The sequence below is a fragment of the Perna viridis genome, chromosome 1, assembly GCF_037379345.1.
Source record: "Perna viridis isolate PV_CMFRI_1.1 ecotype Kerala chromosome 1, ASM3737934v1, whole genome shotgun sequence".
NCBI lineage: Eukaryota > Metazoa > Mollusca > Bivalvia > Mytilida > Mytilidae > Perna > Perna viridis.
The window spans coordinates 31,046,221-31,061,678 of record NC_142445.1 but is presented as its reverse complement, the minus strand read 5'-3'; the positions used below and the strand labels follow the sequence as shown (position 1 = coordinate 31,061,678).

Sequence of the window (15,458 nt, the reverse complement as noted above, 5' to 3'; positions counted from 1 at the left end):
ATTAGAAAAGATCTATTTTATTTTATAATAAGTTACATATTTTATAGCAATAAATATACTTCAGGAACAATTTATCTATAGATACTACATAATACAATTAGATAATATTCAGAAAAAGACTATACATAATTACCTATTGTAATAAGGGTGTGAAAACAACTAATTAACATGTACACGATTCCCACTTGTCCCACACATTTTTACCTGTAATTATAAAATGTGGGACAACTGGGATGACACCGTTGATGTGATCTGCTTAGCACGTGATTAGTGTTATTGACAATTGTTAAAAGTTAAGAATATTGTCGCTTACATCGTATCAGTGTATATATTTTTCATTGTTTTTTCTGTCATATGCTTCTTATGTAATAGCATGTACCACTTTGTCTTTGTTTGCCATTTTGTATATGTATTATGTTTGATTAGCCTCTTGTTGCAGTGTATTCTGCCTGAGTGTATCAATAAAATCTTGAAAATCTTAAAACAAACTATAGGTCTTCAAGGTGTATGAACCCATTGTCTTTTTTGTTTATTTAACTATTTAATTAGTATGGTAATTAAATGTATGCAAACCAGGATGACACCGTTTAATCATGTGATAAGTAGCTAGGTCACATGATACATGTACAGGTAAAGTGATTTTAAACGTGATTTTTGAAAGTTTTTTTTTACGGAATGGACATAGAGAAATGCTTTTTCCTGTAGAATGAATGAATAAATACACATTTTCAGTTTCAATGGTTTTTTGTTAATGCTGGATCTCACTATGAAATAAGTTGCAAAATAGTGAACAAATGCTATTTTCTATGCCGAATGACCTTCCAGACGGTTTTGGTGCCTTCGTTTCTCAATATTTACTTTTTATATTACAAACTTAATGCATAAAATAAAACAAAATTACAATATAAATTATAACATTATTGAGTTTTTGTTCGAATTGATGATAATTTTTCCCACGATGATTTTAGTAGACAAGATAAGGCCTAATGGGCCCTCATCCTTTGATGAACAAGTTCATAAAAGCCCTCCAATCTCACACACCGGGACGTCGACACCTTCGCCTCCTGCAGGGGAATCAGAATGAATGTATATCACATGTACAAATTAATGATCTTTAATATCTATATTCATTACTAAACCTTTTGTTTGATGTAGAAAGGAGTTGCGCTTACAAGTTCTCAATGCGAAAACTATCTTGCTAAGATAAATTGTCTCCCCGTAGACAAGAATCTGTTTATGGTTTCATCTAAATTGAATACCGAACTGTTCATACTTTCAAGATCATGTGAACTTTTGTTTGAAAAAATATCGAATGGTATGATGGATGGAAAGCAGGGTCGGATCCGGACACTTCGAAAAGGACTGTTGCCAGCCGATGTTCTCAGAAAAAAGGGGTGCTAGGACATTAATTGCAATTTGTTTTAGCAATTTTACACATGAAAATGACAACTGTTCAAATAAAAGTGGGATTCCAACCACCTGCACCCCCTCTGGATCCACTATTGGGGAGTAAAATAACCATAGGTTTGAGCCCGCGTAGATACTTCTGGTCTCTATGTCAATATTCCCGATCTCGTTGTCAAAGCTGCCGCTATTTGTGTCACCTCAATATATCATGAATATGATAATTTGGTTGATGTGGTTTATTATAATATGAAAATTTTTTTTAGCTCCTTTTAGACAGTGGCGGTCTCAGTCACGGTTTAACACACTAGTTTGTTAATTGGGGGACTGTCATCTGATTCTGAGGAGGGTCTTGTCGTTCTGGTCGGGACACTTATAATATTTATTTTCAAAAATCAGATCAGAATTGTTTTAAAATGTTATAAGGCGAGATAAATTATCTTCCTTATACTGTACAGAACAATCTGGAGGCTAGAAAAGTTATTATTGTTTATTTCCTGGGTAGTGGAGTCCAGAATATTTATTATTTATTTCTAAAATTTTCCAGGCCGAAACATTTATTTCCAAAATGGTCGTCCCCTTAAAAGATATGACAATTTTTCGTATATCAATAGTATTTGCTCGTGTGTATGAGATAAATAAAAATGTAATTATAAAATTACCAAAATGAATGGCAATCAATCTACGGAACAGCCAAAAGGAATAGTGAAAAGAAGGAATTTCAAAGTTCATTTCCATTTAACAATCAATATCTAATTTGTTCAAGGCAAAAACTGGAAAGTTGGAAACAACCTTGATGCGTTTTTAAAGTAAACCAAATAGAGGTAGACCTAGGGTAAGGGACAAAACTCTTGCAATTCATGAGAATGCTTGTATTCGGCATTTTACATCCATCTCATATAAGCATCAAAGTAACTTAGATTGATTTCATTCTGTTTCAAATGAAAGCTTGATCGGCTTTTGTGGAATTGAATATGATACAATTTGAAACATATCACTAATGTCAAAGTTATGTCCCTTAGCCTAGGTCTACCTCCTTAAACCAGGTTTTATAGCGTACATGTACACACACACCCCCGCTTCCGTTACACCAGTAACAACTACTCAAATTTGAGTCAGAGTGGTGCATTTTAGAGAGAACGAATGTTAAAAATTCGACGTAAAGCGCAGGAAATATCTAATAATTTGTGACAAACTATATACAACAAATCGCTGCGTTCAAAAGTTTCAGCTAAAAGGTCATAAGCACTAGAAAATCAGTTGACAAATTCAGATATGATTATAAACAAAGGTCTATCATATCTATTTCGATTATTTAAAATTGGCACGGTCATGGTAAAAACAAAAGAACTCTTTCAGCTGTGAAACAATAACAATGGAAGAAAGCTCGTTGTTTTCAATAGACATTTAGCATAACGTTTTACAATATTTTGTTCGTAAAATGGCATCTGATTTCTTCTTTTTCTTGATCTTGCTGGTACATGTATGGTTAGTGGAAGGGACTAAGCTGGATCCAAAGTAAGTATATACAATGTAGCTGTTTTTATGCATTTAACATGAAGTATCAACTTACATTGCGCACATTTAAGTATATAATCTTTTCCGCGGGACAATTAAATTTTGAAATGGTAACCGCATAACATGTATACATGGGGATTTGCGCCTTTAATCAATATGAAGCTCGACTTTGAAGTAAACGGTTAGAAACTTGAGCTAAGGTGACTTATAAATGTCGTACATAATTATGTCAAAGGCATACATTTACATACATGTATATATACCGAAAAAAATTAGAATAGATAGATGTGAAGTCTAACTTTCATGCCTTATAATAGTTCTATATCTCACAACGAAGTTGAAAAAAAACGTTGAAATAAGTGTTTGACAATAGAATGTCCAGCGGAGTTTCTATTTAACAACGTAATTGATCTTTTCCTCATAATATTCTTCAGATATATTATGTGTAAAATATCAAACCCTGTTTAAACGGGCATTCTTTTTAATGATCCTTCATTCTGTGAAATGCCCAATTTCCTTCATTATTTATTATGCTCATTTATGGGGCTTAACGGCAAAGGAGTCCAAATACGATAAAGATGAAAACTAGGAATCTGACATACTATAGGACCCAAAAAGATTGTGCAAGTTGTCAGAAAAGGGGGTTTCTGGCACCTGAATTTGTGACAGGAAGACAGAACAAAGACTGTGTTTTATAAAAACAGATTTCAGCTTTTATTTCAGGGTTTCATGACAATTAATTACCGTGGTTTCATATGCTACATGCTTATTTAGGCACTGACATTTTTAGGCAAGGGGACTGGGAATCATTAATAAAAAAATAAATCTTCCAAATTTTGGGGAAAAGAATTACCGATCCATTGAGATTCTATAGTTTTCCATTACTTTACAAGCAGATTTTCAAATCAAAACATTAATTTCGGTTGCAGTTGAAATAGTTCTTGCGCGAAACAAAATTTTTTATCCGACATCAAATCCCAGCCCCCCCCCCCCCAAGTTAAATATGGACCTTTTCTTAGGATTCGGTGAAGAGAATAAATTAATGGCAATATTATCAAAACATACCAAATTTCATTTCAGTGCTGGGCTTAAGTACTATATAATAGGAGGAGCTATTCTAGGTATTTTTCTTGGAATTGTGGTCGTTTCATTCATTGTTTTGTGTTGGTGTTGCCGTCTACAGAAACCCAAAGAAGATTTGACCGAGCTCAAGACGCTTGAATCACGTGACTCTACCAGACCAAAACATCCTGTTTTGGCAGGTAATTTTTCGCAGAAAGAACAATTTTACCTGATTCGATCATATTATATTAAAACCAAGAATAAAAAAAAACAAAACAACAAAACAAAACAACAACAAAAAATATAAAAAAAACGAACAAACAAACTAAATGAAAACAGGCAATATGAGCCAAAAGTTTAACAATTTCGATTTAGCTTAAAGTCGTCGTACAGGGAGTCATGGTATATGTAGACTACAGAAGTATTTGGTATTTGTTTTTAAGTCGCACGAAACAAATACATGAGCGATCACATTTAGATTTGACCAACTGTTATTGCAGGCTTTGGCGGAGTATCTTCATAAATTATTTAGACTGATTCTTATTTCAAAAACTTCACTTTACCATTGCACATACAAATGTACTAAAAAAATCAAAATTTGAGGAACTATGCACTTTCGTTATATACATGAACACGAGTAGATTTTTCATTCTATCTTCAAAATGTAAATATTGATGAACAGCTTAAAATCAACATATTTTCTGTTTATCGCCGTGTAAATTGATAACTATGTTAATTCTAAATGGTCTCCTTAGGTATGGCACCGAGGCGTGATTTTCTCAAAAAGGACAAGGACCCACCGTATGTTAAGAAACCAAGACTTTTTAACAGGGAGGAAAGTTCTGTGTGATTTATTCACGTCGACAAACTTGGCAAGTTTTACTGTGATAATATGATTAACATTAACATTATACACGTGTATAACATTAACATTATACACGTGTCCGTTTGTCCACCAGTCCGTCTGTACGTGTACCTATTTACTTAGTGCAAATCATATTAAAGTAAATTGTATGAAATCGATAATACTTTCAAAAAAGGTTACAAGCAACACAATTATCACATGATACTTTGAAAGGCAGATATAAATCCAACTCCAGGAAGGACACTCTTCCTAAACCATTTAAGTACTTCTCGGTTAAATGATCGGGCAAAACGTATAGAAAGGAAAAAAAAAGCGCAGAGATTTTATTGCATTAACCAATTAATTATACCTGATGACCACCAGAGATAACTGTCAAAGAGTTTGTAAAATGTAAAATTTGCCTTTTTAAGAGTAATCAAGGGAACCAAGGTTATAGTGGTAATCAAAAGAATGTAATCAAACCAGACATGGAAAACAGACATACACAACAAAGAACATAAAGTAACTAAAATCATACATACAAAGTAACAAAAACAAATGAGTAACTCTGACTCCACTAAAAACTGGGAGCATGGACCAGGTGCACCGGTAGGGTAAGCGTCCTTTGCTTTTCTAGAAATACCCGCCGAATTGCTCGTAAAAATTCAAGTCCGGGGGTAGATAAACGAGGAAAGGAAAACCATGACCCTTCGAATAAATCAGTTTTCATAGTGCAGATGGATACACCATAACGATCCACGAGTTCATGATGACGACCGTTCTGTAGTGATGACTTCAATCTTGTAGCAACATAACCCTGTTCCAGAAACATATTTGTTAGAGTTTTAGCGCGATACAAAAAGTCGGCGTAGCTTTGGCAAGCTCTGACATAACGTATGAGGTATGATATGAACACTCCATACGCAGGTGCTAAGATATTGATAGGTCAAATTTAATTGAAATGCACTACGGAAAAATGGCGGAGGAAATTTTCCCGCATTCTTTCCCTATATAAGCAGTCAAGAAAATATCTACGTCACCGTGAAAGATGCTTCAGGATAAACTTAGCTTTTTGGTTGTTTTCTAGATATTCTTAATATATTTTAGGCAAAAATGACTAAATTGGGGGAAATGATGTGCCACCCATTGCCTGATTCTTACACAGAATGGTACTTAATAGTTACTGATATATTGCAAAAACTTTTGATATGTGTGAATGTCCGGCATTATGCATTGTACATATCTTCATTTACATGTGCATGCAGGAATATGATTAGTTCAAAACGGCTGGAAAAGGACAATCCAACTAAAGAGGTATCACATGTAGCTGTGAGCTCACTCACAGTACTAGTCAATCAGAGAACTAGTCTTTTCCGAAGTCAAAAGATGGGGTTAGGGGTTGCAATAAAAATAAAATTATTATTAACAAAACAAAAGTTTTGACTGGAAAGAGCAATTTTTATTTTGCCATCTTTTCATACTAAAGCGTATTTACATTTGTGACTTTGGCATTCACGTTTACTTTAATTAGAAAGACAATGATATCTTTTTGTTGTTTTTTGGAGGTGGGTATTGCCAATATTTTTATTCATCATTGATGTTGTGTAAATGTAAGGTAAAATATTACAATTGGCATTAGCTGATCTACAAATGTAGGGGGTCTCATTTTTTTTTAAATTTCGGACAATTTTAAGGCAAAAACGAGCAAATAATAGCCTAGAACCCCATTCTTTGGAACCCAGCTTGAACCCTCCTTTTCAAAATCTCTAATGCCGCCACTAAAAATGACGTCTTATCTGATAATTTAATGTTCCACAACTTATGACAACAAGCTCCATCATAAAAACTGCCATGTGTGTTTAGATGGAATAAAATAAAAAAACGATAATACCTTAACCTAAAATTAGGCTTCTGGAACAGTCATTCTGCTGCAAGATTGAAGTCATCACTACAGAAGTTATATGGTCGTCATTATGAACTTATGAATCGTTATGGTGTATTCATCTGCACCATGAAAACTGATTTATTCAACGTGTCATAGTTTTCCTTTCCTCTTTCGTCTACCCTGAACTTGACTTTTTATGAGCAACTCGGCGGGTGTTTCTCGAAAGCAAAGCATGCTTACCCTACCGGTGCACCTGGTCCACGCTCCCAGTTTTCAGTGCAAGTTGCTCATTTACGTTTGTGAATTTGCATGTATTATTTTGGTTATTTTGTGTTCGTCTGTTTTCCGTATCTGGTCTTTGTCCCTGGATTATACTATTTTGACTTCAGCTATAACCTTGGTTCCTTTGGTTACTCTTTAACCTTGAAAATATTCGTCTTAATATTTATGTCCGTATAAAACATTCAGTGGTACATTTAATTAAGAACAAGTACTTTAATGCAGTAAATGCTTTATTCATAATAACAGGTCATTATGCCACTCGACAAGTCAGTGCATATCATTAAAAAAACATCATCTTGGTTAAAACTCCCATTAAATCGACATCATTGCATTTTCGAATTTACAAAAGGTTTCCGTGGTTAATATCCCCACCGAACAGGGCGTTTCCTTCGCATTCTTGGAATACGTTTGTATTGATCCAATCGCATTCGACCCCATCATGCCTGCAGATTCCATGTTGAATGTAACAATCAGCCGAAGGACCAAAGAAGTCCCATACACAGGAATTAGGCTTGCTGCTTTCACATTGACCACCTCTACACATTGCAATCTGAAATTGTTCATTTACTTGTTTTCACTTAAACCTGATAAAAACCTGATAATAATTATATGGCTGAGCAAACAGAGAATTAGGCAAACTATAAGAGGTAAGAATTAAGTAGTAAGTATAGGCTAAAAACCACTAATTCCACTTCCCATAGGCTTCTATGCTAATTTCACAATATTCAATGGCTTCTCTGGACTTTACCTTAACTTTAACCTGCAGATGACTATATATCAGCATGATTCTACATATGTCAGCTCACAATCCTCAGAATGGCATGTGGGGTTAGCAGACTTGCAGTGCAGTACTGGTCACCGGAAGTGAAGGGTCTATAAATAGCATGGGAAATCCCAGTGTTTTCACAAGATAGGGGTATATTTAAAAATCATTATGGAGATTAGGCTTCACATCACAAGAAGCAAAATGCACCTATAAAATGTACAGAAATGTTTTTCCTTTCAGAAACTGTTTAAATTTTTAAAATAAGATGAGAACTTTTTTCACAGCACTATGAGGAACAGGGGTAATTTCTGCGTAGGACTATTTTGGCGTACGTTCCAAATGCTCATTGGTTGAATTGGTGGTCTGTAACCTAAAGAGTCACTTTTTGTCTTAGAAAAAATAAATAACTATACAGGTATCTTCCTACACACATACTGAATGCATTTGCAAAGTTTCAGTGAAATGTGACAAGCACTTTTTTAAATATTTGATTTTTAAATATAGGGTAACCAAGTTGTGCGAGCAAAAAAGTGAAAATATTCTACCATACTGAAATGCATTAAATATTTGCAAAGAACTTTTTCTGACTTTTCAAATAAAAAATATCAATCACAACTTGTTTTTTAACAATATTAATGAAGAAATAGTTTTAAAAGTAATCATTTTCTGAGAAATTGGTCTATTTTTAAAAATTTATTTCTGACATGCCTCCCCCTTTTTCTTGATCACATGTCAAACATCCTAAATCTTTAAATTTTCACAAAAGGTGATATATTTGGCTTTAAATTTGTAAATACAGTGTTTTCACATTAAAACATGACCAGTAAAGGGCACCTAAAGCAAAAAAAGTGCTCAATAATGGATTTTCCATGTTGCCATAGGGGAATGCTTATATGGCCTTAACCGCAGTAATGAAAGTGAGTTTTTCCTCATTTCTAACCTAATTTTTGCTCAAATCTACACAAAACTTGATTTCAAGTGCTTATTACTACCATATTTAGGTAAATATAGCCCTCAAAGTTTAATATTTGATATTTTTACTAAATTTTCTACACTTTTTACAAGATAGGACATAAAAATCAGCCAAAAAGACCAATTTTCCATAATTTGGACCTATAACTTAAAAAAATGCATATTTTGAAGGATTTTTGTAGTGTATTCCTCTCATGGCAAAGTTAACAAGATCTTCAAGTAGTTTAAAGCTATTTCAAGAAACTTTTCATTTTGCCATGGCTTCAGCTTAAGGCTAAAAACCACTAATTCCACTTCCCATAGGCTTCTATGCTAATTTCACAATATTCAATGGCTTCTCTGGACTTTACCTTAACTTTAACCTGCAGATGACTATATATCAGCATGATTCTACATATGTCAGCTCACAATCCTCAGAATGGCATGTGGGGTTAGCAGACTTGCAGTGCAGTACTGGTCACCGGAAGTGAAGGGTCTATAAATAGCATGGGAAATCCCAGTGTTTTCACAAGATAGGGGTATATTTAAAAATCATTATGGAGATTAGGCTTCACATCACAAGAAGCAAAATGCACCTATAAAATGTACAGAAATGTTTTTCCTTTCAGAAACTGTTTAAATTTTTAAAATAAGATGAGAACTTTTTTCACAGCACTATGAGGAACAGGGGTAATTTCTGCGTAGGACTATTTTTGCGTACGTTCCAAATGCTCATTGGTTGAATTGGTGGTCTGTAACCTATATGACCATTTATCCGGGAAAAATTGCGAAAATATTTGGAAAGTATTTAGAATATGATTCGATTCGAAACCACATATCAGGCAAAAAAAGTAAAATTAACTTAATCTCAAGGCAGCCTAAAGGTGTCATATAAAATAAGGGATTACAAGGTGTTAACAGTATATTTGAATGTAATTTGATGATAATAGAACATGTTAAGTAGCACTCCAGATAAGAAACATGCAAAATGTGATTCACGGTTTGAAAGCCTACATATTTTTATTGCTTTATATTTTGTTCAAAATGTTATACTAAATAGAAATTTCCATGTAGCTTTCCATATAATCCTTGCTATTAGGAGATAAAAATTATATAGAATGTACTGTATAACTCCAAATTAAGGGAGATAAATACATTTCATCATATAGACCTATAAAGTAAATTAATTACAAAAATAAAATTGTGTAGCCTGTTTTAGGGTGTATGACATATTACAGAATCTGCATGACTTTTACAAAGATTGCTACTTAATAACTTACACTTAATAGGCTTTCAATTTATATTTGTAAAGATACACTACAGTTGTACTTACATTACATTTTTGACAACCTAGGTCATATTTTGAATTAAGACCGTTTTTCTGGGCACCAGTCAGTTCATTGTGTGGTATAACCCAATCACAGATAGTTGTTTGCAGCTCACCGTCTGAAATAAACCCTAAAACGACAGAACAAATGCATTTCAACGGTTCATTCGAGAAGTCTTTTATACCCTACGGAAATTATATAGTTATCATAGCGTCATGTTATTTCAGGTCAATTACTAAATACGCTGTCAACTATTCCCATAAATCTTCAGTAAACTGTTTTGACTACAAGTTAACAACCTGTCTTAATCGAACCCTGCATAATCCAAAACCTTTGTTAAAGCACTTCATAGTAGCTGAAATGTATTTTGAACTTTAAAGATTAAATAAGGTGTAGATTGGGTTTACACGGGTTTCACTGTATTTCACATCAACTTCTGAAATCATTGCACAACCAGTTTACATCTGTAATTACACAATTAACTCAACAAACCGAACACAAACTGATGTGACAATATTTGATGTTGATACGTAAATATGATTCAAGAAGCGTTTACTCTTTGTACTAATTGTAGTATCCTGCTCTAGAAAAGGGACATCATTGAATCCATAAGAATTTTAAATCACATTTATGATATCGCATCGATAAAAATCCGGTCATTAATTATATTTGCTCCAAGCAGATGGTCAATATTCATCATTTTAAAATTCTTAAAAACCAAAACACACAAATAAATAATTTCGGCTACCATGCAATTTCTACATTATCAAAAATATGCGAAATGGGTTTGTGACTGAATTCAACGTTCTTCTGGACATTGTCCCTAGATATGATACTTTTTCATTGAGTGACTTCTACTTATGTGCTTTGTTTCAAATCCATTGTAAAGATAAGAAAGGATGTACCTTGAGTGTATTCTAATTGCATTAAACATGTATTGATTGATTTCCGCGCTACAATATGTATCAGAAAAAAAAGTTATATTAATAGTCCCCACCGCTACGCTTTCCGTAGAATGTGCTTCGCATTGTCTTCTTGGTAAAACTTTTCTTCAGATATCACTGATATAGTTACATACATGTATTACGGGGGGAGGGGGGGGGGTCGATAATTACTGAAACAATTACAATGTGCTAGTTCTAGCTTTTCTCAAGGTGATTTTAGAAGTACCGCCGTGTAGACGTAAATGGGAGTTATGCTAAATTATCGATCAATACTACACCTTTGTGTCGAAGACTTTAGTCATCAAAATATCAAGGTGCGCATTTATTTTAATTTTTTTAACGATTCTATAATTTCTTAATTTCAATCTCTTGACTATCATTCAATTTAAGCAAATGAAAATAACCACATCGAATACGCAATAGAATAAAAATAAACAAACAAACAAACAAAAAACTCTAAAATTTTACCACGGTAACAACTTTTACCTCTTAAGCATACCTACCAAGCTTGAATTACCATTTAATTTAAGGGATGAACTGCGTTTTTGACCGAAAATGGTCGATTACAAGATAAATATTTTTATTTTGTAATGAGCTTGCCCTGTAGGCTCATCTTACCAGATAAAGCTAAAGTATCATCAGACAAAATGTGATTATGATTTTTTATTCACCTGTAATCAAGTAATCTTTTCCTATCACTAGATCATCTATTCCACAAAGGTTGAGAGTTTTTGCTGGGGAACTGATGAAAAACTGGGTGACATTTTCATATGCTTCACTTGACTGAAAACAAAAATGACAAGTTATACTTATTTGTAGAAAAAAAGAACACTTTGCATCCTTTCAGTTAACCGTCTGTAAGTATTTGAAAATACCCAAATCGCGCCACTTATGGTTATATTAGAAGGTTTCTTTATAATAGTTAAATTATCCGCTACTGTAAAAAAAGAACAATTACACTTGAATCTAGTAAGCTACCATTCATATGCATGGATGATTTTTTTTAATTTAAGAGCGTTGAATTCACTATTAAAAGAAACAAATGTGTTTAAACACCGATACATAATGACAAATATCTTTTTTCTACACGATTAAAGTGATACTGCACTGTAATGCAGACCCCGGAAGTAAACAATTAAATGCAGATCGGTCTTCGGATTTCAATGTTCTACATCGAAATTATTATTTTTTTTTAAATTGTGTCAAAATTTCGTTTTGACTTAATTCGTATTATCATGCATTGTTTTTAAATCACTTCCTCTATATCTGCATACAAATATCAACATCGTATTTCATGTAATATTTAATATGAGGTATACAATGTATGTATATAAGACAGTACTTTTAAGTCAGACAACAAGGCTGTATCGTATATATATTATAAATTACCTTGTACACATTTTTTATGTTGACTATGAAGTGGTTTGCAATATGGTGGTCATTGTCATAAACGAAGTCTTTGTCAAGCACTCCAGCTTGGACAACTGAAACGGATATTTGTGTACTAAAATATGGGATTTAAAAGGAACCATAGTTTGAAACCTGGAGCATGTGTAACAAAGATACTCAAACTAAAGACATGCCATAAGGCATATCTAAGGACATTGATGAGGATAGTCACAATATCACTATAAGACGGAGCTTATGCTGCACAACAAAGCCATCTTAAGACCATCATTATAAAGATGTGACCAAAACTAAAATTCGGGAAAAATTTGCAATGAATAAATTAAAAATTATTGTTTTGTTTCTTTTAATATTTTGTGAACGGACGACTCGTGAAATAAGGCGGTACACATTTTTGTTGACTCATTTAGACATCCTAAGTCCGCGTCTTATCTTAAAGATGATCATAAGACTACTAATTAGATGTCCTAAAGATAGGACCAAAATAAAAAAAGAGCTCTTTTGATAACTGAATAATTGTCCACCAATTGTAATTATAAACTTGAATATTTTCAAGACTGATAGGAATTTTACATGTACAAATATAGTTACCTCATTGACAAACAATCAAATTTAAAATGTTTTTACCAGCAAACAATGGCCTTTTTTAGCACGCTTATGATTAATCAAAACAATCCTTGAACCTCTTTATATGTGTGACACATAAACAAGGATTATCTTTTCAACTGGATTGTATCTTCCGATGAGATGAATAAGCGCTAGTATGTGTACTAGTAAAATGAAGATAGAACAGAGAGGAAAATCTCGTTGTTACAAACAATCTCATGATACTAATGTCATTTTTATATTTAGTTTGTCATTTTGAAATTTCTCTTTTTTCAAAATTCATTTTCATCGAACAATTAGATATCTTTGAGTTTCATGCTTTTTTTTTTAATTTGTGTGAGTCTTACCAAAATCAGAGTCGCAGAAATGTTGCTGTGGATGTCTAGGCTGACACATGCAACAGTAACCTGTCCTGATTATAAGAACCAACGTTACTGCTAACAAAAGATTTGTTGATGCCATCTAAAACAAACAGAACAATTGCATATTGAAATTTGCGATATAAATGATTGGCACTGATTTCAAGAGTTATGTCCCTTACCCTAGGTCTACCTCCTTAAGCTACATAAATGATAGCTAATACACGTGCACGCGAAGATGAATAAATTAAGGTACTATATACAATCACATTATAAATCCTCTTGATAGAGACGACTGTCAATAGTGGCAACTGTAAGTTGTGATGACACTTGTAATCGCAAATATCATGAGTAAACGAAGTAAATTTGCATACTAATATAATTGTAATACTTAAATTTTAGCTAACAAAAATTGAGTGTAACATCCATTTTTGCTCGAGCTTAAAAGTGTCCACTTTACCATTGTCATTGATTTAACAACAAAGAAAGAAAGAATCAAGTTCAGACAAATTAAAATGCCTACCTTCAGACTCTAGACCACTTAATTCAGACTAAAGATGGGATGAAAGTGTCTAGTTATATATACATTTAAGAGGGTCTTTCCGTTCGTCATATAAGTAGTGTATGGCGAAACTTTTAGTTACTACCATTAGAGCTTTTAGTCGTCGTTTCTGAAGGAGAGGTTCTGTGTATTTTTAATACACCACAGATTCTTAAAATTCTTGTAGGTGTAAAAAACTTGACGTATTTACTTTAACATATTTTTTTAAACAGTCTTCACTTTCCGTAAAATTTTACAGTAATTTCCGCCAATGTTACGTAAGTTTTAAAGTGCAGGTAAAATATACAATGTACTACAGTCCTTTGAATTCGCCTCTTTAATCATTCATTATTAAAACAGTAATAAAAGTGCGTTTACTTGACGAGTGCATGTAATGTGACGTCAAATATGCTGTATGTGTTATAGGACATGCACCCATGTTAATGGTTAGTTCTCTGTCTGATATTTGGGTCATCTATTATGCTCTTACGATAAAATATCAAAATCTAACAGATAAATTCTTAGAATTGCAGTGAATTTTCATGAAAATTGAAAAAAAAGATAACGTATTAATTTTCATGTTTTTCCTTTAATTTATTTGGAAAATACCGCCATTTAAGCTGATTTCAATCACTTTCGTTCCAGAAAATTTCTTCATTTAAAAATTTATATCAAGGTTGACTAGACAAGCGTAAGATCTTAGCCAATTAGACATTGCAGCGAGAGCTATGAGAACAGATCTTAAGTGTAATTACTACAATGAATTTTCATATGACAATGTCATATTAAGTAGCACTCCAGCTAAGAATCATGCAAAATGTGATTCATGGGTAAAAAGCCTACATATTTTTATTTTTTGATATTTTGTTTGAATTGCCATAGTAAACAGAAATTAACATTCAGTTTTTCATATAACCCATGTTCATAACAGATAAAAATTATATCGAATACACTGTAAATTTCAAAATAAAGGGAGATAACTCTGTAAATGACACACAAATACAATAGAATCTATTGGATTTTCAATGTTGATTATCTCCTAAGTTCAGGCATATTTGAATGAATAATTACATATTTCATGGTATAGACCATAAAACAACTTAATTACAAAAATAAAAATATGTAGCCTTTTTTTCGGGTGTATCACATTTTTCAGATTTTGCATGATTCTTACAAAGACAGCTACTTAATTACTTCTCTTTCTAAGAATCAGGCAAAATGTGTATAAGATGTTTGACATGAGGAAAAAGAACGCAGAGATTTTATTGCACTAAGTATTTATACCTTATAACCTCCAGAAATTACTATCAAAATGATTATAAAGTTTGTCTTTTTAAGATTTTGATATGTCAAATTTAGTTGAAATGCACTGTGGAAAAATTTTCCCGCACATTTTCCCGATATAAGCAGTAAAAACATCTAAGTCATGGGTGCTTCAGGATAAATTTAAATAGCTTTCCAGTTGTTTTCTAGATGCACTGAATATGTTTGAGGCAAAAAAAAAAGACCAAATTGAGAAAAATGTTTTGCTACTAATTGCCTGATTCTTGCACAAAATGGT

General features: G+C 32.9%; 2 protein-coding genes across 3 annotated transcripts; one reads left to right on the top strand and one right to left on the bottom strand.

Annotated features, from left to right (window-relative positions):
- The first annotated feature begins 2,715 nt into the window (after positions 1-2,715).
- Positions 2,716-6,264, top strand: LOC148628348 (uncharacterized). Of its 2 annotated transcripts, XM_088586080.1 has the most exons (4): positions 2,716-2,922; positions 4,003-4,184; positions 4,740-4,856; positions 5,936-6,264. In XM_088586080.1, exons 1-3 carry the CDS (start codon positions 2,846-2,848, stop codon positions 4,832-4,834), a joined length of 354 nt encoding a protein of 117 aa, XP_088442206.1. In that variant the 5' UTR covers positions 2,716-2,845; the 3' UTR covers positions 4,835-4,856; positions 5,936-6,264. The 2 variants fall into 2 exon arrangements, with proteins under 2 accessions (XP_088442206.1, XP_088442204.1); XM_088586078.1 differs by lacking the exon at positions 5,936-6,264 and having other exon boundaries at positions 2,718-2,922; positions 4,740-5,003.
- Positions 6,265-7,207: 943 nt separating this feature from the next.
- Positions 7,208-14,032, bottom strand: LOC148628347 (metalloproteinase inhibitor 3-like). The gene is made up of 6 exons (XM_088586077.1): positions 13,880-14,032; positions 13,345-13,459; positions 12,374-12,468; positions 11,656-11,767; positions 10,046-10,170; positions 7,208-7,545 (listed from the first exon to the last, which is right to left on the bottom strand). The coding sequence occupies exons 2-6, from the start codon at positions 13,457-13,459 to the stop codon at positions 7,336-7,338; spliced, it is 657 nt and encodes a 218-aa protein (XP_088442203.1). The 5' UTR covers positions 13,880-14,032; the 3' UTR covers positions 7,208-7,335.
- Between the last annotated feature and the right edge of the window lie 1,426 nt (positions 14,033-15,458).